This window comes from Dromiciops gliroides, chromosome 4 (genome assembly GCF_019393635.1).
Source record: "Dromiciops gliroides isolate mDroGli1 chromosome 4, mDroGli1.pri, whole genome shotgun sequence".
Lineage (NCBI taxonomy): Eukaryota > Metazoa > Chordata > Mammalia > Microbiotheria > Microbiotheriidae > Dromiciops > Dromiciops gliroides.
In genome coordinates, this window is record NC_057864.1 from 195,609,587 (window position 1) to 195,631,835 (window position 22,249).

The following is a 22,249-nucleotide window of genomic DNA, read 5'->3' on the forward strand; positions in this document are numbered from 1 at the left end:
AATGAATTAGAGAGGATCAGGAACAGAGCCTTGTTTCAGAGAAAAAATATTCCTTCTCCACCTTGAAAATCATCTGGGTTTCTGTCCCTGAGAACAGTCTGCAGGACTGCCCCAGTTTAGGAGAGACACATCATTGGCTGAACCCTCCAGGTTTTAGTTTCTGCCCCACATCCAGGGTGTGGCTAGCACCAGTGCCCTGCTCTCTGTATCTTGGAGGTAGTGGGAAGAACAAGGAGAAGGCAAGGATAGTAGGTTGTCAAGTGGAAGGGAACCCTGCCATCCACAGCCCCCACAAGGAAGAAGTTTTTCTCAGGAGCAGAGAAAAAGATGAACCACATAGGGAACCAGAGGATACCATCCTGTCACCTCCAGTAGAGATGAATGAGGGCGAAGTGAGGAGATAGAGCAGGGAAAGTAAGAGGGGAAGAGAAATGGGGAATCGGGTGAGGAAGGAATGGAAGGGTTCTCTCCTTAACTGTCTCCCCTCTCCCCCAGGTTTCAAACTTGGATCCATCCTCCTCTTCTTTGGGAAATAATAGGGTCATAGATTTAGAGCTGTAAGAGAACCTTGAGACCACCAAGTTCAATTGCAAATGAGTGCTGAGAAGATAATAATAATAATAAATAATAATATTTATACAGTACATACTATATACAAGCCACTGTGCTAAGCATTTCACAATTATTATCATTTGGTCCTCACAATAACTCTGGGAGGTAGGAGCCATTATTATCACCATTTTACAGATGAGGAAACTGAAGCAAACAGAGGTTAAATGACTTGCCCAAGGTCACACAAGGACACAAGGTAAGTGTCTGAGGCCAGATTTGAACTTAGATCTTCCCAACTCCAGGCCCTGAGTGTTATCTACCTCTAATAATTTCACAATTCATTTAGATAGACCTTTAAGGTCATGAGATCATAGAGTTGGAGTTGGGAGTTCATTAAATCCAACCCCCTCATTTTGTAGATGAGGAAGCTGAGGGTCCAAGATGAGAAGGGACTTGCCCAAGTTCACACAGGCCATAAGGGGAAGAACTAGATGTGAAACCAGGTCCTCCAGCTTCGAATCCCATATGCACTGCTCCACACTCTCCTCACAACCACCCTGTGGAGCAGATCCTGTAAGTGTGATTTTCTAAATTTTGCAGATCAGTCAACAAGCATTTATTATGCCCCTACTATGTACTAGGCACTACCAGGCACTGTGCTAGGTGGTGAGGATACAAAGAAAAGAAATCATCTTTTTCCTCAAGAAGATTAAATGAGGAAACCAAGGCTCAGGCATATTTCACGGCTTGTCAGGGGTAAGAAGCTTGTGAGCGCTGACATCAGCATCTGAAGCCAGGTTTCTTATCTGTAAGCCTCACACTCTTCCTTTCCCAAAAATCATGGTACTCTAGAAGAGGAAATGTCTGACTTCAGGGTTGGAAACCAGCTGGGGCAGAACGGTGATAAAATGAGGCATGAGGGGCAGTTAGGTGGCACAGTGGATAGAGCACCGGCCCTGGAGTCAGGAGTACCTGAGTTCAAATCCAGCCTCAGACACTTGACACTTACTAACTGTGTGACCCTGGGCAAATCACTTAACCCTTATTGCCCTGCCAAAAATAATAATAATAAAATAAAATAAAATAAATGAGGCATGTACCATCCAGCTACTTTTCAGGAAAGCTTGAAATTGTGTAGTAAACTGAATCTATGCTGGAATGCCTTCTGCTTCCCACCCCCTGGAAATTTCCCCAATCCTGCCCCTTAGCTATCTAGTCAAGTTAGCTATGTTCTATCTAACCCGTGACCTGTGACCCAGGAAAGTAATTTCTATTCTCCAAGACTCAGGTCTCCCCATGACCAAATAGTTAAAGGGCTGTATGACAACAATCAGCACATCTCTCCTAACCCTCAGAGAGGAGGATGCAGGGTACCCCCCCCAAACCAGAGTGAATACCCCCAACCAGCCAGCTGCCTTCCCCTTATCCCAGGCTGACCATCCCCTGTTGCCTAGCAACAAGGTTACTTCCCTCATTGGTTCCATTGGCAGCTGTGGATGAAGGGTTATTAGTGGGTGAGAGAGATGACAGGGGTGACTAGATCCATGTTGACAAGCTCTTGCTCTAGGCATGAGGACTTTCCTGTTCCTTCTCCCTCCTGGGACTCCTCCCATCTAGCCCTGGAGGCCACCACATCAGACAGTGGAAAAATCAATTCTTTCCCTGTCCCCATCCATTCAGAGCCTAGTTGCATGCATACACCATGATGTTCTCTTCTAATCCCACAACTCTTCAGCCCTACTCTCCTCCTACCCACCAAATCCCTCTCTTTCTTTCACTTTCTACTGCCCCCAACCTATACTGAGGTGGGGTGGGGGGAGGAGCACTCAGGGGTGATGCTCCAAGAACAAGTGCTAGAAGGAAGCCCAGATAGGGTGAGTGGAGCACATGCCTATCCCAACGGGTTGGGGAGATCCTGGGGGTGGGAAATGGGGGGAGAGAACTATTTCTCTTTTTTGTGGGGTAATGAGGGTTAAGTGACTTGCCCACGGTCACACAGCTAGTAAGTGTGTCAAGTGTCTGAGGTCGGATTTGAATTCAGGTCCTCCTGAATCCAGAGCCAGTGCTTTCTTTCTCTTTCAAGCAAAATTCCAGGTTGTCAGCTCTATAAACAATCAGGGAAGAGCTGGGCAGAAGTCAAGATGTGAGTGTGCTGATGACTTCAGGGGATAGAGGTGCAAATCAAGTCAAGTTGACAAGCATTTATTAGGTGCCTACTATGTGCCAGGCACTGTGCTGAATTCTGGGAATAAAAGAAAGGCACAAGGCAATGGGGGTTCCTACTCTAAAGGAGCCCACAATGTAATGGGGAGGCAACATTAAAACTATGTACAAACGAGATATATGCGGGAGAAATTGGAGATGAGCAAGAGGGAAGGTCCTAGCATTAAGGAGGATGGGGAATGAAATGGAAGAACGCTTCTTGCAGAAGGTCAGATTTTAGCTGAGACCTGAAGGTAGCCAGGGTAGGCAGGAGACAGAGATCAAGATGGAGAGCATTCCAGGCAACAGACACAGCCCAGGAAAATGCATGACGGTGAGAGATGGAGTATCTTGTATAAGGAACAGCAAGGAGGCTAGTTTCACTGGATCCATGGAAGAGAGGAAGGTGTAAGAAGACTAGAAAGGTAAGAAGGGGCTAGGTTACAAAGGGATTTAAAAGCCAAATAGATCCTGGAGTTAACAGGGAGCCATTGAGAGGGGGAGGAAGGGGGGGAACCCACAGGGTGTGTGACATGGTTAGATCTATGTTATAGGAACAGCACCTGAGCAATCAAGGGAACCTTTGGGAGGCAAAGAACCCAATTTTCAGGCATATTTCATGTCAGAATTGCCCATTTCTGCCCTCCCTTCCTGGGCCCCAATGTGTTGGGGCCATTACTGACCCATATGAAATAATCCTCTCTGGGCATTTTGACCCTGGATGTACCTGTTTGGGTTATATGATTCTCTGAGCATTTTAGAGTCATTTCTCTTCAGTTTCTTTATCTGTAAAAGAAGGGAATTGTTCTCTGTGCCTCAGTTTCTTCTTCTGTGAGAAGAAAGGGTAGGACTAGATGACTTCTAAGGTCCCTCCCAGCTCTGATATACCACAGTTCTATGAAATGCCAGAATTACAATGATCAGTGTTCTTATTACACCAGCATCTCATGGAATAGGTCACACTTTCTATAAAGAAGGATTCATCATGAAACAGGTCTATCTTGGACCACCATCCAATGGGGTTTAGTTACGTAAGTCATAAATAGACCTTGGAGTCTAGACTCCAAGGACAGGGCTATATGCAATGCCCTGATACCTAATTCTGTCCTTTCCCCAGGAGAGAAAGTTACTCTCTATTCCACTTCTCTCCATCAGATTCCTATGGGCTGTTACAGAGGTGTGGGTGGGTGGGGGTGGAAATAAGAGATATGGGGAGGAGAGGAATGAGACTCAGATTTGGTGTGTGCAGGTACACCCACATAGGTACATAGGTATGTGCATGTGTGGGATGCTGACCTTAACAGGCTTGTCTATCTGGGTTAAGTGAAGTGTGACTTGCTTTACAGAGCAGAAGTGTTTATGAAAAGTTGGGTAAAAAACTAATTTCTTTGGGGCAGCTAGCTACCAGTCCTGGATTCAGGAGGACCTGAGTTCAAATCTGAACTCAAGACACTTGACACTTACTAGCTGTGTGACCCTGGGCAAGTCACTTAACCCTCATCGCCCCGCAAAAAAAAACAAACAAAAAAATTAATTTCTCCTATCAATCTCACCAGATTTAAAATGTTCTATTTAAAAGAGCCCTCTGATAAATCCTGTAAAGCAAAGCATCTTTTTATAAATGTGACCATTCATCTATGTTTATTAAAATAAGTTTGGTATTGAAATGGTCAGCTTTTCTTATGGGATGGTACAACTGAATTCTGTTTCTATTCATCTGGGAAGAAGATTAGATGTCAAAGGGCTATTTTCATACTAAAGCCTCATTGACCCTATTCCCACCTTACTCAAGCCCTCATTGACTTATCCCTGAATAGAGTTCATCCCTTATCAATACTGTCCTTTCACATTCACTCCTCACTAATATTCACTCCTTTTAATATCTATCCTCTGACAGACATTCCTTCACTTGTCTCTTATAGACCCCATCCAGTGGATAGAGCACTGGACCTGGAATTAGGAAGACTTGAGTTCAAATATGAATTCAGGTATTTACTAGCTATGTGACCCTGGGCAAGTCACTTCAATACTGCTTGCCTCAGTTTCCTCATCTGTAAAATGGGGCCCCTACCTTCCAGGATTGTTGAGAAGATAAGATGAAATTATATTTGAAAAGCACATTGCAAAATTTAAAGCACTGTATAAACACTATTATGATAATTATTCCCTCACACTCACCCCTCACAGACCCCATCCTTTGCATTAATTCCTCACTAATACTCGCTCCTCTCAGACTCCATCCTCTCACAGATTTCATCCCATCACAGACTCCTTCCCTTCACATACTTCTCCTCACGATCATCCTTCACAGATTCCCTCTCTGCCACAGAGACTAATTCATTGTACTGACTCCAATCCAGACCCCGTTCCTTTGTTCTTCTCACATAGGTCTTATCCCTCGGTGCGGATGTGCTTCCTGAGTACAAGCTGCAGGCTCCTCGAATTCACCGATGGACCATCCTGCATTACAGTCCCTTCAAGGCCGTATGGGACTGGCTGATCCTGCTTTTGGTCATCTACACAGCCGTCTTCACCCCCTATTCAGCTGCCTTCCTACTCAATGATCAAGAGGAGTCCAGGCACTGGAACTGTGGTTACTCCTGTAACCCACTCACCGTGGTAGAGCTCATCGTGGATATTATGTTCATCGTGGACATCGCCATCAACTTCCGAACCACTTACGTCAATTCCAATGATGAAGTGGTCAGCCACCCCGGCAAGATCGCTGTGCACTATTTCAAGGGCTGGTTTCTCATCGACATGGTGGCTGCAATTCCCTTTGACCTTCTCATCTTCCACACGGGTTCTGATGAGGTGAGAGATACCTGCCCCAGGAAAGATACTGGTTTACCAATGTACCTTGACTATCTTGTCCCTAGGGTTTCCTCCATCATTAGCTCATAAAGGATCTTAGAGATCATGAAATATTCCCATTTTTAAACAGAAAAACAGAAGTCCAGAAAAAATGAATTCATAAAGCAAGTAAATGACACAGTCTCTGTGCTGGTATCCTGATTTCTCATCTAATATTCTCTCCACTATAATATGGTACCTTCTTTCCAATACCCTAGACATTCCTAAGGTCTTTTTTGTCATACACATGTTATTTAGTATTGTTAATCCACATTTAGCATGGTTCAATATCTTTTCCAAAGTCAATCAGCCATAGCTTTAAGATTCTAGGCCAGTGGACAAAGTACTTATGGCTTAGGTCAGAACTTTGCGTTTATCCCTGTTGAATATCATCTTATTCATACAATCATAGATTCCGTGCTAGAAGGGATCTCAGAGGCTACCTCCTCCAATCTCTTAATTTCTCAGAAGAGGAAACTGAGGTCAAAGGACATGAAATGAATCTCACACAGCTAATAAGTGGCAAGGGTGATATTTGAACCAAAGTATCTAGATTTCCAATCAAGCACATTTTTCATTATGCTCTACCGATTTCCAGATCTTATCTGGCACATGATTCTAGTTTGCAAACAATCTTTTTTTGGACCTAGAATCTGTCAATCAATAAGCACTTATTAAGTACCTACTATGTGCCAGCAGGCCCTGTTATCCAGATAATACATAAACTTTCCCTCTAAACTTTGTGTCATCCACAAATTTGACAAGCATGTATGTATTCATCCAAGTTATTGATTAAAAAAAATACTGAAAAGCACAGATCAAGGACAAATCCCTGAGACACTCCACTAAGACCTCCCTCTGAGTTTACATATGGTCACTGTTGACTATTCTTTGGGTCCAGTCCTTCAACCAGTTTCCAAAAAAAAGCCTCCCAAATGCTATCATATCTTGCTATCTTATCTACTGAAAAACATTTTCAGATGCTTATTATTGTTGTCGTTGAATCGTTTCAGTTCCCTCCAACTCTTTATGACCATATTTGGGTTTTTCCTTGGCAAAGATACTGGGAATGGTTTGCCATTTTCTCCTTCAGTGGATTAAGGCAAACAGAAATTAAGTGACTTACCCAGAGTCATGAAGCTAGTAAGTGTCTGAGGCCAGATTTGAACTTGGGTCTTTCTGACTCCAGGTCTGGCACTCAATCCACTTCACCACCTAGCTGCCAAGGGATCGTTATATACAATTTAGTGGCTCTATTTTTATTTGAGTTTGATATCACTAACTTGTTGTTGTTCTTGTTCAATCATTCAATCATGTCCTACTCTTCATGACCTCATGGACAAAGTCCATGGGGTTTTCTTGGCAAAGATACTGGAGTGGTTTGTCATTTCCTTCTCCAGTGTGTCCCCATTTTACAGATGAGGAACTGAGGCAAATAGGGGTTAAGTGACTTGCCCAACGTCACATAGCTAGTGTCTGAGGCTGAATTTGAACTCAGATCTTCCTGATTCTTGGTCTGGGGCTCTATCCACTGCACTACCTAGCTGCCCCTAAGTACTCCCTTACTCCCTTAATAATATGATGTAGAACAGGAGCATTCAACATTTTTGTTTCCTGTACCCCTCTGGCAGTCTGGCGCAGTCTATGAACTCCTCAGAATAATGTTTTAAATGCTTAAAATAAAATACAAAGAATACCAATTATATTATCAAAATATTTTAAAAGCAAGTTCATTAACTCCAGGTTAAGAATTCTTTTTGTAAGTAGACCATTTTGGGGTTGTGGGGGCATGGCAATGAGGGTTAAGTGACTTGCCCAGGGTCACACAGCTAGTGTCAAGTGTCTGAGGCCGGATTTTAACTCAGGGTCTCTTGAATGCAGGGCCAGTGCTTTATTCACTGTGCCACTTAGCTGCCCCCAAGAGTTCTTTTTAACCCCCATGGTGTTTGCCAGGAATAGAAATCAGCACCCTTGGTCTATAATTTGAAGCATAAACCCTCTTGCTTTTTCCAAAAATTAGAAAATTTGCCTTTCTCCAGACTTGAAGCAACTCTCCCACTCCCCCAGCTGTTTTGAAGTTCATCAATCATATCCAAGAGTTGCTTCAGTCCTCTGGAACAGTGGTCTCTAAACTTTCTTGACTGTGTGGATCTATCAGTAAAAAACAAAAATTTGAACCTCCATCTCAGGTTGGTGCTTCCCAGTCACTTCTTCATTTATCTTAGGCTTCCACTAAACATTTTTGTCCTATCCATTCCCAGTTCTAAGATCATCTTTAGAAGCAAAATGGGAACTGACTAGTCCTCACTGTCATCTGTTATCATCATCTCATCTATCAGCAGCCCTATGGCAAGATCCTCCACTTGCCCCAACATACAGAGTTCATTTTTATTTTTATTCTCAGTTCTAAGTTGTCTCTTTCTCTATGGATGAGAAGTTTATCTTTTTTTTTCTTTTTTCTTTTTTTTTGGTGAGGCAATTGGGGTTAAGTGACTTGCCCAGGGTCACACAGCTAATAAGTATCAAGTGTCTGAGGCCGGATTTGAACTCAGGTACTCCTAAATCCAGGGCCAGTGCTTTATCCACTGCGCCACCTAGCTGCCCCTAAGTTGTCTCTTTCTCATGACCCCTCTCCCCCACCCATTGAGAAGGCAAGAAATACAATACCCATTATACATGAGAAGTCATGCAAAACTTATGCCTGTTAGCCACACCATACATGGTTTAAACAACACCCTTTCTTTGTTTTCCTTAGGAGTTATTGCAGACAGCTTCACTACTACTGACACAATTCTCATAAGACTGTGCTGCTCCTTCCAGGGGTAGGGTAAATAGCAGGTTCCAAGCAGGCTCAAGGGATCAGGATTCTACCCTGCCCTGCCCTGCCCCTCCCCCTTCCCCAAGCTCCTTTTTTTCCAGGATATAGAAGGTGCAAAGTCCTTAGTCTTCCACCATCTCACCTCTTGGCCTCATAACCCAAGTTCTTTCTAGGACCTAGGAAAGAAAATCATACATTTAGAATACAACTCCACCAAAAAGTCTTCCTAAGCTACTTCACTCTGATTAAACCTCTACTCTATGCCCCTTAATGCACTAACATAGTTGTGTGTAAGCTATTTGGATCACAGTGTAGCTATAACTTGGTCGATGAGTCTTGGACCACTGACTGAGCCTCAGAAGAGTAAAGTAATTTGCTTATATGGCTTCACAGCTGGAAGTGTCCAAGGAAGGATTTTAATACAGGACTTCAAGTCCAACACTGATTTGCTATATCTTGCTACATCCTGGCTCTAACTGTAGAGACAGCTCTCACGGCCTCACCTATTGCATGGTAATTCTTCTTATAGTTTCTATCTGGAGAAGGAAATGGCAGACCACTCTAGTATCTTTGCCAAGAAAACCCCAAAGTGGGGTCACAAAGAGTTTGTTATGACTGAAAAGACTAAAGAGAGACAGTTTCTATTATTTATGTTTCATCTCCCCCAACTAAATTTTAATTTCCTCGGTGCTAGATATAGCAGTTGAGGCAGCTAGGTGGCTCAGTGGATAGAGATCTGGGCCTGGAGTTGGAAACATCTGAGTTCAAATCTGACCTCAGATACTCACTAGCTATGTGACTAGCTATGGGCAAGTCGTTTATTTAATCTGTTTGCCTAAATCCACTGGAGAAGGAAATGGCAAACCATTCCAGTATCCTTACTAAGAAAAACCTGTACAGGGTAGCACAGAGTCAGACATGACTGATGTTAAGGGTTAAAATTCTAGCTAAACTGTCTAAAACATCTAATGAGTGGTCGCCAATAAATTATAAGCTTTAGCAAGAGTTAGACTTTTAAGCATTTATTAAGGAGAATAAGAATTTGGTAAAGAGAGAGAGAAAGGCCTAGATTCCTATCTATTAAAGGGAGAGCATATTTCTAGCTCCGCTCTCCACCAGAGTCCAAAGGAAAGAGTGTGAGACCGAGCGCCAGTCTCTTCCTTCCTCCTCCCACTAGCCCGCATCACTTCCTGACGCCAAAGAAAAGACTCCTGGTCTTGCCCTCAAAGACCTTCGCTTCATGGGCAGAACTCTTCTACAGTAAGTCTCCAGCAGGTGGCGTCATTCCAATCGTTACACTGAATGACTGAACAACAACAAGAAGATATAGCAAGTCTAGAGTCTAGAGTCTAGAGCAATATCCAGGGATGGATATGGGTAGAGCACTGAGCCTGGAGTTAGGAAGATCAGAGATCAAATCTGGCCTCAGACACTTATGAGTTGTATGACCCCAGGCAAATTACTTACTTTCTGCCTGACTTAGTTTTCTCAAGCATAAAATGGGTTGTCCCAACTGTCAAATGAGATATTTGTAAATCACTTAGCACAGTGCCTAGCACATAGTAGCACTTAATAAATATTTTTTCCCTTTCCTCCTTTCCACTTCTTTCATGCTGGGGCATCTAGATGGTGCAGTGGATAGAGCACTGGCCCTGAATTTGGAAAGACGTGAGTTCAAATCTCACCTCAGACCTTTACTAGCTGTGTTACCAATCACTTAATCCTAATTACCTTAAACATCTGGAGCCATCTTCAGCAGCCCTGATATATATCTTGCCACTGGATCCAGATGGCTTTGGAGGAGAGAGTGAGGTTGGTGACTTTACATATCCCTCCCTCATTTAAATCCAATTCACAGCAAGTCATGACATCTGTCATGGTCCTCTTGGAGAATGAAGGACAAACAACAACAACTCTTCCTGGATCTTTCATGTCCTCCCACTGTCCCTAGTACAGGGTTGAGTACACAAAATATGCCACTTGAATACTTGTTTACTGAGTCAGTGAATGGCAGCTAGTTAATGAATAAGTGAGTGGATGAATAAACCAACAAATGAATTAACAAATGAATGACTACATATCAATTAAAGTATATACTCTTCACTGTGTCATTCAGGAGTTTCACAGTATGACTCCAGCCTCCCAGTCCAGCTATCTTACATTATTCATCTTCATATTGGGGACATTCTAGCCATATTGAAATAAATATTCTCCATCCCTCGGTCTCATCCCACTCTCCTTTGTTTAATAAGGTCCCTGTGTTTAGAATAGACTCTCCTGCCCAACTCCATCTCTCTTCCTTTAGGGCCTGACTCATCTGTCACCTCCTCCATCCAACCTTTCTATGATGCCCTCCCCTCCCCAGGTGAAGGTAATCTCTCCCCTTGCCTCCTCAAATTTCTCTTGGCCCTTTGCCCAGCCTTCCTTGTCCCCTATCACATTCTACCTAGTACCCTACTTATTTGTGTAGATGTGTTATTATCTCCACTAGATTGTAAGTCACTTGAGCAGGACTGTGTCAGTTTTCATCTCTGTATGCCTGATGTCCTAAACAGTGCTTTGCAAACAGCAGGTGTTTGAACAATGCATTGTTGAAATTCTTCGGGTGAATGAGTGAGTGAGTGAGTAAAGGAGGGAATGAGTGAGCACATTATTGTATTGTTGCCCCAAGCCCTGGGCTGCTGGCCTGTTGCCTTCAGCAGAGCCCTTTATCCTTCACTCTTGCCTTTATCCCAGACTACCACACTGATTGGACTTCTAAAGACAGCAAGGCTGCTGCGATTGGTGCGGGTGGCCCGGAAGCTTGACCGCTACTCAGAGTATGGCGCTGCTGTGCTCTTCCTCCTCATGTGCACCTTTGCCCTTATTGCCCACTGGCTGGCCTGCATCTGGTATGCTATTGGCAACGTGGAGCGCCCCTACCTGGAACACAAGATTGGATGGTTGGACAACCTGGGCGACCAGATTGGCAAGCGCTACAATGACAGTGACCTTGGTTCAGGCCCCTCCATCAAAGACAAATATGTCACCGCCCTCTACTTTACCTTCAGCAGTCTCACCAGTGTGGGTTTCGGCAACGTTTCCCCCAACACCAACCCGGAGAAGATCTTCTCCATCTGTGTCATGCTCATTGGCTGTGAGTGAGGGTTCCCAGTGGGGCAAAGACTTCCTCCCTCCCCTTTCTACCTTGTCATCCTCTACCCACTCACTCCCTTGGGGATGGTTCTCATAATGGGAATTAGGTAGAGCCTTGAAACTGGCCCCTGATAGTGACTATGTCTATACTATGTCAGGGTCCATGTCTTTGTTTCTGAGATGGTGTTCTCCTGGTATTTCTCATCAAATGGAATTCCATTCTTCCCACTGATTGAGGCAAGTTCTATTTTTGTGGTTATTGTTAGTGTTTGAAATGATAGTCCCGGATATTCTGTGGAATCTTTTTTCTCTGATCAAGCTGACCTGAGAATAGAAAAAGTCTCCCTGGCAGTGGTATGATAAGGGTTAAGAAGGGGTAAGAGGGGGCAGCTGGGTGGCACAGTAGATAAAGCACTGGCCCTGGATTCAGGAGGACCTGAGTTCAAATCTGGTCTCAGACACTTGACACTTACTAGCTGTGTGACCCTGGGCAAGTCACTTAACCCCCATTGCCCCCCCAAAAAAAAAGAAGGGGTAAGAGGCCTCTAAGAGGTCTGTGGGATATTACCAAATACAATTCAAAGTGTGCCATTGTCTAGGATAGCATTTCCCAAAATTTTAAGGTAATACATTAGGGAAAACAAGAAATATGGGAGGGAGGAGGCAGCTAGGTGACACAGTGGATAAAGCACTGATCCTGAATTCAGGAGGACCTGAGTTCAAATGTGATCTATGACACTTGACACTAACTAGCTGTGTGACCCTGGGCAAGTCACTTAACCCTCATTGTCCCACCCCAAAAAAAATATAGGAGGGAGATTTAAAGTTTTTTTTTGGGGGGGGGAATTGAAGTATATGGATTATTTTTTTGGTCTGGACCTCTGATATGATGCGCCAATACAGATCAGCAGCTCATCTGTAACTTAAAGTCTCAAAGAATTGATTGGCTCTCCAACAAGTTAAGGGACTTGTCCATGATCAAGGAGGTAATATCTGAGGTAGGGCTTGAGCCTAGGTCTTCCTAACTCAAAGATTAGCTCTTTGTCCACTATATCATCTTATTTCTCAATACTTTTTTGTTTGTGGCCTTTAAATATCTAAAATAATTTTGTTTGTTGATTCCTTCACCACCACCCTACCTAATCCTGGACTGTAAATGTAGCACCTGTAACTTACTATGTATAATTTGGTTTATTTACAATACCATGTCTGGCAGAGTTGAAGATAAAATTTCAGGAAAAGAAATTTTGAATAGGGTAAGAACAAAATGTACACAATTGAAAGAAAATATTTCCCCCTTTTGTTTTCCTTGAATCAAAGTATGTCTAAGCCAGAAGGTCCCAGGAGAAAGGACAGGAGAGGGAACAGAAAAAGCTGATTAGTCATAGTGATTTTGTGCCAAAAACTTTCCAATTGTGTTTTGGGGAAGGGTTGGGGTTTTTTGTTTGTTTCTTTGGTTTTGTGTGTATGTGTGTTTTAGGTTTGTTTTTATTTTTGTTTTTGTTTTAAGAGCTAAGAGGTAGGTGGCAAAGAGAAGTGGGTAGGTTAAGGGATCCTAGGGTCTTTTGTTTCCCCTAACTTTTTGTTCCTAAGGCTTTGTGGGAACCTAAGGGTATCTGGCTCTAAGGAAATGCCTTGGGAACAAAAAAAAATTAGCATCAGAAAACCTGGGCAACAAGACTTTACAAGAGCTTTAGGCACTTGTCTCAGGTACCCAAAGATAGGGGACATAAAAAGTCAAGGTAAAAATCAATCAAGAGACATTTATTAAGTGTCTACTATGTACCAGGTAGGCACTGTCCCAGGTGCTGGGAATACAAAAAAAGGCAAAAGACAGCTCCTGCCCTTAAGAAGCTTACAATCTAATAGGGAGGGATAATCAAAGCAAGCTATTTATAGGATAAATGGGAAATAATAAACAGAGGGAAGGCACCAAAATAAAGAAGAGTTGGGAAAGGCTTCCCAGTGTAATGTCCACAACTTTCCCAAGCAAGACATGTTTGGTTACGTAGGCAAAATGTTGGCAAAATTATATTCTTTGCCTTGGATGCAAGATTATATTCTTTGCCATGGTTGCTGCCATGGAAGAGTCATTTGAAGTTGCAGAAGGCATGAAGGAAGAGTCCAGGAGCTCATCTTCAAGCCCCCCCCCCTACAATATCGAGGCTGCTGAGTTCTGGGAGCTCACCCTCTGCTTCTCTCCTCAGCCCTCATGTATGCCAGTATCTTTGGCAATGTGTCAGCTATCATCCAGAGGCTATACTCGGGCACTGCTCGCTATCACACCCAGATGCTTCGGGTCAAGGAGTTCATCCGATTCCACCAGATCCCCAGCCCACTACGTCAGCGCCTTGAGGAGTACTTTCAGCATGCTTGGTCTTACACAAATGGTATCGATATGAATGCGGTAAGTTGGAAGCTGGACATGGGGAGGTACGATAGGAAGATAGGAAAGTGAAGGAAGTATTCAGGTGGGGGCATAGGATGAGGTATGCTGAACTGTGTATAATACAATGGTGATAGCTAAAATTTTTAAAAAGCTTCAAATAATGTCTAACCTAAGTGAGGAAAGAAATTAGTAAGCACACACTGAGTATTTTTTCTTGAGCCATCTATTCAGATGGCTAGATTTTTTTTTTTTAATTTCAGTACATGCTCCTCAACTGTATTACTACTTTTTTTTTCTCCCGGGCAATGAGGGTTAAGTGACTTGCCCCGGGTCACACAGCTAGTAAGTGTCAAGTATCTGAGACTGAATTTGAACTCAGGTCCTCCTGAATCCAGGGCCAGTGCTTTATCCACTGTGTCATCTAGCTGCCCCTCAACTGTATTACTACTTTTTTTTTCTTTTTTTCTTTTTTTTTATAGTGAGGCAATTGGGGTTAAGTGACTTGCCCAGGGTCACACAACTAGTATGTGTTAAGTGTCTGAGGCCAGATTTGAACTCAGGTACTCCTGACTCCAGGGCCGGTGCTCTATCCACTGCGCCACCTAGCTGCCCCCTACTGTATTACTACTAAGATATAACGGTTAATTTGTTCAACCAGGATCCTTGGTGTGAAAATGCAAACACATGCAAAAAAACCTATTAGATTCAGGAAGAAAAGGCAAAACACAAGTATAATACATGGATTTACTGATTGCTTCTCTTCATCTTAGATATTATTTGAAGGTTGGGTTTTAGTTATGATATGGATATAGTGAGAGGCATGTAGTAGAGAGCTGACTTTAGAAAGACCTATGTTCTAATGCTGCCTCTGACACAGTGGCCATGTGACCCTGGACAAATCACCTCTCAGTACAACAACTCTGAGACTATAAGTTACAGTACTTATCTACAGTGGTAGAAAGTAGTTTCCCTATCAGGTGCTCCCTCTACCAATGAAATTACACGTCCAGACCAAATCCACATATTGACCCTGTTTATTGCAATGTTTGTGGCCCAGAACCTTCAGCTCAGCCATGACTTACCAAAGGGAACTGAGGAAATGCCAACGTGAGCTTGCTTGGGGAGCTTAGTGGATAAAAAAACAGTGTTATGCCAGAAGCCACAGCCCAGGGGCCAGGACTCTAGATTTCACTTGCAGCATTTTTCGTGGTGGTCTGGTAACTAGAGATATATCCCATTAGCTCTGAGATCTTCTTTCCTCCGTTGGGTAGAATGGAATCTTGGGACTCTCTTTTCTAGGTGGTTCAAAAATATAGTCTCTTTGCTTCCCAAACCCAGGCAGCAGGTACCCTGCAAGAAAGAAAAGATCTGTCAGCATTACCATTACCATCAGTTCTCTGCCTTAGTTACTTGTCTATGGCTATATAGGAGATCATACCATTGGTCAGGCAGTCTATGATGGATTGTGGTATAGTAGAATGAGTGATGGATTTGGAGTTAATGAACCGAAGTTCAAATACAACCTCAGCTATTAATTACCTCTATGACCTCAAGCTAATTATTTCATTTCTCTGGGCTTTAGTATCTTTAAGGGGGTTAATCTAGATGTCCTCTTTGAACCCTTACAAGCTCTCAGATTATCATTCTATGGTCCTGAGTGGACATTGTTATGGGCATTTAATGCAAAACATAGGAAAGAGAAGGAGAGAAGCCCAATCACCCCCTGGGCCACGCTGTAGCACGAAGTGTGTCCTGGAAGCAGCGCTACACTTTAAGGAGTAAAAAGCCGAGAAATAGTAAGCCAGGATGAGTAGGCAGAGAAAGCAGAAGACCATCGAAAACTTCTTTGGGGGAAAGGTAGACCACAATACATCCTCAGAAGATAGGGTCAAAGCTCCAACATCCAAAGCTTCTAAGAAAAATATGAACTGGTCTCAGGCCATGGAAGCTCTCAAAAGGGACTTTGAAGAGAAAGTAGGAGAGATAGAACAAAGATGTAGAGAAAGAGAGGAAGGAATGGAAAGAGAAATGAGAGCGATGCAGGAGAGTCATGAGAAAAAAGTCAACAGTTTGAAAAGCCAAATGGAAAAGGTGATTTAAAAACTGTCTGCTGAAAATAATTGCCTAAGAATTAGGATTGAACAAATGGAAGCTAGTGACCTTATGAGAAAGCAAGCCACAGTAAAGCAGATCCAACTGAATGAAAAAATAGAGGGCAATGTGAAGTATCTCCTTGGAAAATAGGAAAGAGAAGGAAAAGGTAGCAGCTCTGAATTGGCTGTTAATGATTTTCATAATGGTTCTGGGGCCCTATTTGCCCAAGATCTCTTGATAAATTATATTATTTACTTTATACTCATGAACAAATTCAAGAAGAAACTTACTTTGGAAAACTGTCTAAGCAGATGTCAATTTAGGACAAGATCAAGGAATCCTGGTTTTCAGCCCAGAACAGATCTCAGTGCAGGTGAACCCTTAAGCTCCTAAATAACACTGTGAAGGAGATACTAGAGTAGTGATTGAACCATATTGTTAAAGGAAGACTCCAAGTCCAGAAAGGGGAACCCCACATGAAACAGAGTCCAATCACAGATTACAAAAGCATCTATTGTCTGAGAAGAACCTGCACGGGAGAGCTTGCAAGGGAGGAGACAGACAGAGACAGACAAAGAGACAGAGACAGAGAGTTCTCAGCTGCTCAAAGGGAGTGTGGGAAAAGGGTGAGATAATATAGTTTCTATAGGCTTTTGATCAAGGAGCAAGGATTAAGGGGAGAAGACATATGTAGACACAATAAGCCAGTGACTGACTAGCTAGTGATATTTAGAAAGTCCCAAGAAAAGCATTAAATCTTCAGCTCCAAGGCTGGTTCTGTGGTTTCTGGCAGCTACTGGCATCTCCAAATTTGGCTACAATTCACTTGCTTTTTTTGTTTTTGTTTCGTTTTTTTGCAGGGCAATGAGGGTTAAGTGACTTGCCCAGGGTCACACAGCTAGTAAGTGTCAAGTGTCTGAGGCCGAATTTGAACTCAGGTACTCCTGAATCCAGGGCCGGTGCTTTACCACTGCGCCATCTAGCTGCCCCCTACAGTTCACTTGCAAAGTACACTTGGGGCTGCAGAGGTCTTTCTGATTGGCTAGCTATTGGATAACTCTGACAGATTACTACAGTCATTCCAGAGTCGATGTTAACACTATGCTTGAGAACAGCTGGGACCATCACTGGGAGACAGTGAAGGTACTTTTGTAGTTGTTCAGTCATTTCAGTTGTGTCCACCTCTTCATTACCCCATATTAGGGTTTTCTTGGCAAAGATACTGGAGAGGTTTGCTATTTCCTTTCCAGCTCATTTTACAGATGAGGAAACTGAGGCAAACAGGGTTATGTGACTTGCCGAGTTAGTAAGTGTCTGAGAACAGATTTGAACTCAGGAATATGAGTCTTCCTGACTCCAGGCCTGCATTCTATTCACTGCACAACCTAGCTGCCCCTGTGAATGTACTACTACTGCCCCAATCCCACCAATGGCCATTTTCTTTGTTGCCCAAATTTCCAGATTAGGAGTTGAGAGAAGGTTAGCACTGATGATGATAGATTTCCCAGTTAAAGGAAAGGGAGGTTGGGGGCAGCTAGGTGGTGCAGTGGATAAAGCACCGGCCTTGGATTCAGGAGTACCTGAGTTCAAATCCAGCCTCAGACACTTGACTTACTAGCTGTGTGACCCTGGGCAAGTCACTTAACCCCCATTGCCCAGCAAAAAAAAAAAGGGGAAAAGGAGGTTTCTTTTAGAGTCACATGCCCTGAAATATCATACTAGGGACTTTCTAGTAGGGCTGAAAAGTTTTGATTCCATTTAATTAAGAGTCAGAAAAGCAGCCACTTAGTTTTTTAAGGCAGGCAAAGTACTTTCTTCCCTTGAATGAGTAAATGAATGAGAATGAGGGGCAGCTAGGTGGCACAGTGGATAGAGCACCGGCCCTGGACTCAGGAGGACCTGAGTTCAAATTTGTCTCAGACACTTAACACTTACTAGCTGTGTGACCCAGGGCAAGTCACTTAACCCCAATTGCCTCACCAAAAAAAAAAAAAAAAAAAAAGATCTTAGCTTTATATCTTTCCCACATCCCTGGTGCCTTATACAGTGCTCTGCATACATAGTAGGTACATAATTGATGTTTGTTGAATGAAGGAATAAATGAGTGAATGAATAAACATGAGAAAGGAGAAGGCAATGGAGTAACTAGTAGCTAAGGTGTGAGGGAGAGAACTTTTCCTATTTCTTCTTTGCTCCCAGTTATAAGAGGATACTCTACAGTTTGGAGGAAGCCAGGTGGTGCAATGGATATAGTGTAAGGCTTGGAGTCTGAGTTCAATGGCCTCAGACACTTACTAGCTGTGTGACCCTGGGCAAGTCACTTGACCCTGTTTGCCTCAATTCTCTCAGGTGTAAAATGAGCTGGAGAAGGAAATGGCAAACCACTCCAGGATCTGCCAAGAAAAACCCAAATGCGGTCAGGAAGGGTCAGTCACGACTGAAATAACTGAACAACAACATCAAAGTCCCTTCTAACAAAACAACAACAACAACAACAAAAACCTTCCTCTTCTGTGTCCATTCCTAATATTTGTGCTCTTTTTTTCCCCAGGGGTGGAGATAGAGGGTAGGAAATGGTTATAATGCTCAGGACTTAACCAAGGAATCTATTTAGATTTCTACCACCCTTCCCTGCCCTCATTTTTTCTAATTCTTTTCCCTCTCCTTCCTTTCCATACTCCAGAACTGAGAGCCTTTATTTTAGGAAACTTTCTGGTACCAAATGTAGTATTCCTAGGGTTCCCTCAGGACTGATGGGGTCCTCTGATGGGCAATAAGCCTCTAGGTTGCCCAACTCCATTCATGGGAACCTTTCCCTAAAGACCAGACTCTTCCTTTCTGACGCCCCTTTTCCTGTCACCCTTCATCCTGTTTCCCCCTGCCCTGTTCCTACAGGTGCTGAAGGGTTTTCCTGAGTGCTTACAGGCTGACATCTGCTTGCATCTGAACCGTACCCTGCTGCAACACTGCCAGGCTTTCCAGGGGGCCAGCAAGGGCTGCCTTCGCGCCTTGGCCATGAGGTTCAAGACCACACATGCACCTCCGGGGGACACGCTGGTGCATTATGGGGACGTGCTGACTACACTCTACTTCATTTCCAGAGGCTCCATTGAGATTCTGCGTGAGGACATTGTTGTGGCCATTCTAGGTGGGGTGGTCTAGGCAGCCCAAGATGGGGAACTCAGAGGGACAAGAGAAAGAGAGACCCTTAGAGAACATGGCTTGGCATCTGCCCCATGCCTGTGTCTGACCTGTGTCATTTGGGGCAGCATCATATATGTCAAGGATGTTGGGGTTTCCTCTAGGAAGAGACGGGACACATTGGGTGGTTTCCCTCACTGTGGTTGAAATCCTCTTTGAAATCACTCTTATAAGGATCAATAGAAGCAACTGAAAGTGTTTAGCCTGAAGAAGAAAAGAGTGGGGGGGGGGGGAGTATGAATATGATAGCTGTCTTCACATATTTGAAGATCTATCATGTGAAAGAGAAATTGAATTTGTTTAGGTTGGCCCGAGAGGCCAGAACTAGAAACAATGGGTGAGAACTGCAGATTTGATGTAAGGGAAGACTTCCCCAAAATCAGAGCCAACCCTAAAATGCAATGGAAGTTAGGGGGTGGACGTCCATTTGTTGGAGATGTTAGAGAAGAGACAGCCCGTGATTGATGGCTTCTAAGGTCTCCTTTCTAGCTTGGAAATTCTGTGATCCTGAGATTCAATGATCTGGGATTCTTACCACCATCTCTTATCCAGCAACATGTACTGAGTAGCCATTCCATGCCCAGCACCTTATGGATTGTTGTATTTCTATAATGCATTAGTTTCCAAAAACCCCTCACACATATATTAACTAAAATATTCTTTGAACAACCTTTGACAGGAGGACACAAACAAAATGGGAAAGGCAAGGAAGGCTGCTAGGTGGCCCATTGGGTAGTATGTTGGACTTGGAGTCTGAAAGACCTGAGTCTAAATCTGACCTCAGACACTAACTAGTTGTGTGAACCTGAGTAAGTCACTTAGCCTGCCTCAGTTTCCTAATCTGTAAAGTGGGGATAAATAATAGTATCTACCTATCAGGTTTGTATGAGATAATATTTGCAAAGTATTATATAAATACTAGCTATTATTATAAATTCTATTATATGTTGTTATTATATATTACATCACTTATATTTTTATATTATAAATGATGTTATACATTATATATTCTCTTTTTTTGCAGGGCAATGAGGGTTAAGTGACTTTCCCAGGGTCACACAGCTAGTAATCGTCAAGTGTCTGAGGCCAGATTTGAACTCAGGTCCTCCTGAATCCAGACCCGGTGCTCTATCCACTGCACCACCTAGCTGCCCTCTACATTATATATTCTTATAGAATAGATTATATTATATGTTGTTTTATATTATAGAATGCATTTGATTATATTGTTATATATTATTATAGAATAGATTATTGTTGTATATTATATCATCATATAATACATTGTGTTATTATATATTGCTGTATTATAACATATCCTGTATTATATATTATTATATCCTATGTTATTATATATTTTTATATTATGAGGGACAGGGACTGGACCTGTGATTTCACTGGTATAGGGTACTCTCAAATGAGGAAACTCCTTTTACTAATACAAGTCACCACCTTCTCTGTAACTTATCATCTTAGAGAGTTGCCAAGAGCATCATGAGTGACTTGTCCAAGGTCTTACAGCCACAATATATCAGGCAGAGGATTTGAACTCAGGTCTTCCTGGCTCTCTGTCTGTTACACAGTGGTACCTCTCTCAAAATCATTTGTTCATAAAAACAATACACAAATAACCTATGTCAGTATATAGTAAACTCCCCCAGGACTTAAGCTGATAAGTCATATATGCCAACATTTTGGTACTCTACCAAATGGTAGTATTTATGACTTAACAGGTAAGTCCTTGGACAGTTCTCTCAGACTCAGAAAAGTTTTGCAATCACTTGTCCAAGAAGCTTACCCCCACAGCAAGTGTATGTCTGAGACAGGATTTGAACCCAGGTCTACTCTGCCAGGCCGCCCATATAATAACAGATCCTATTTATATAGTGATTTAAGGTATTATATTATCATTATTTTTTCTCCAGTGGTAGAGATCATCCCCAGAAGCTTAGCTGCCCAGGGATGGGTTTTTTTTGGCCATGGCCACTTACAAAGACCATCTGCTGAGGCACAGAAAGGTTGTGATCTGTACTGATGGAGGAAGGGCTCATACCGATGCAATCACAGATCCCCAAAGGTTTCAAGGCTTTGGGGTTTGTTTTTTTACCAGTTGAGGAAGCTGAGGTTCAAGAGGTGAATGAAGTGCCTTCAGCAGTCACACAATTCATCTTATTGGATAGGCAAGATCCCTGACTCCTTTTCTGTCCGGTGTTCTTGCCATTAGATTGGAGACAGGAAGGCAGGGAGGGAGGGAGGCGGGTAGGTGCGTAAGACCATTGAGACAGAACAGGAAAGGTCTTCAGAGACTATATAACCCAATGCCTTCATCTTGCAAATGAGGAAACTGAGGCTTAGGGAGATAAAGTGATTTTCCCAAGACCACACAGTTAGGCAGCAGAGGCAACATTTCAACCCAATCAGTGTTTTTTCTCCTTTATGTATGCATGTATGTGTATTCATACATGTATTATATATGCCGTGGTTCTTTGCCCTGGGAAAACTTACAAACTGGGAAGGCAGAGAGACTACTCATATGTGTATATAAGGCATCTAGATGGCTCAGTTGATAGAGCACTGGGCCTGGAGTCAGGAAGTCCTCAGTTCAAATCCAACCTTGGATACTTACTAGTTGTGTGACCTTGAACAAGTCACTTTACACCTCTCAGCCTCAATTTCCCCATATGTAAAATAAGGATAATAATAGCACCCACATCCCAGGGTTGTTGTGAGGATCAAATGAGATAATATATGTAAAGTGCTTTGCAAACCTTAAAGTATCATATATATATATATATATATATATATATATATATATGCTAGCTGTGATGCATCCAAACATGAAATATGGAGCACTTTAAGCCAAAGCTTTTTTTTTTCAGAGCAATGAGGGTTAAGTGACTTGCCCAGGGTCACACTGCTAGTAAGTGTCAAGTGTCTGAAGCCAGATTTGAATTCAAGTCCTCCTGAATCCAAGGCCAGTGCCTTATCCACTGTGCCACCTAGCT

At 42.9% G+C, this 22,249-nt stretch overlaps 1 protein-coding gene across 1 annotated transcript in view; it reads left to right on the top strand.

Annotated features, from left to right (window-relative positions):
• KCNH6 (potassium voltage-gated channel subfamily H member 6) overlaps window positions 1–22,249 on the top strand; it is a 45,308-nt gene that overhangs the window by 11,056 nt on the left and 12,003 nt on the right. The window contains 4 exon segments of the mRNA XM_044005428.1: window positions 5,143–5,568; window positions 11,162–11,561; window positions 13,768–13,967; window positions 18,939–19,164. Of these exon segments, the coding sequence (XP_043861363.1) occupies window positions 5,143–5,568; window positions 11,162–11,561; window positions 13,768–13,967; window positions 18,939–19,164 (1,252 nt within the window).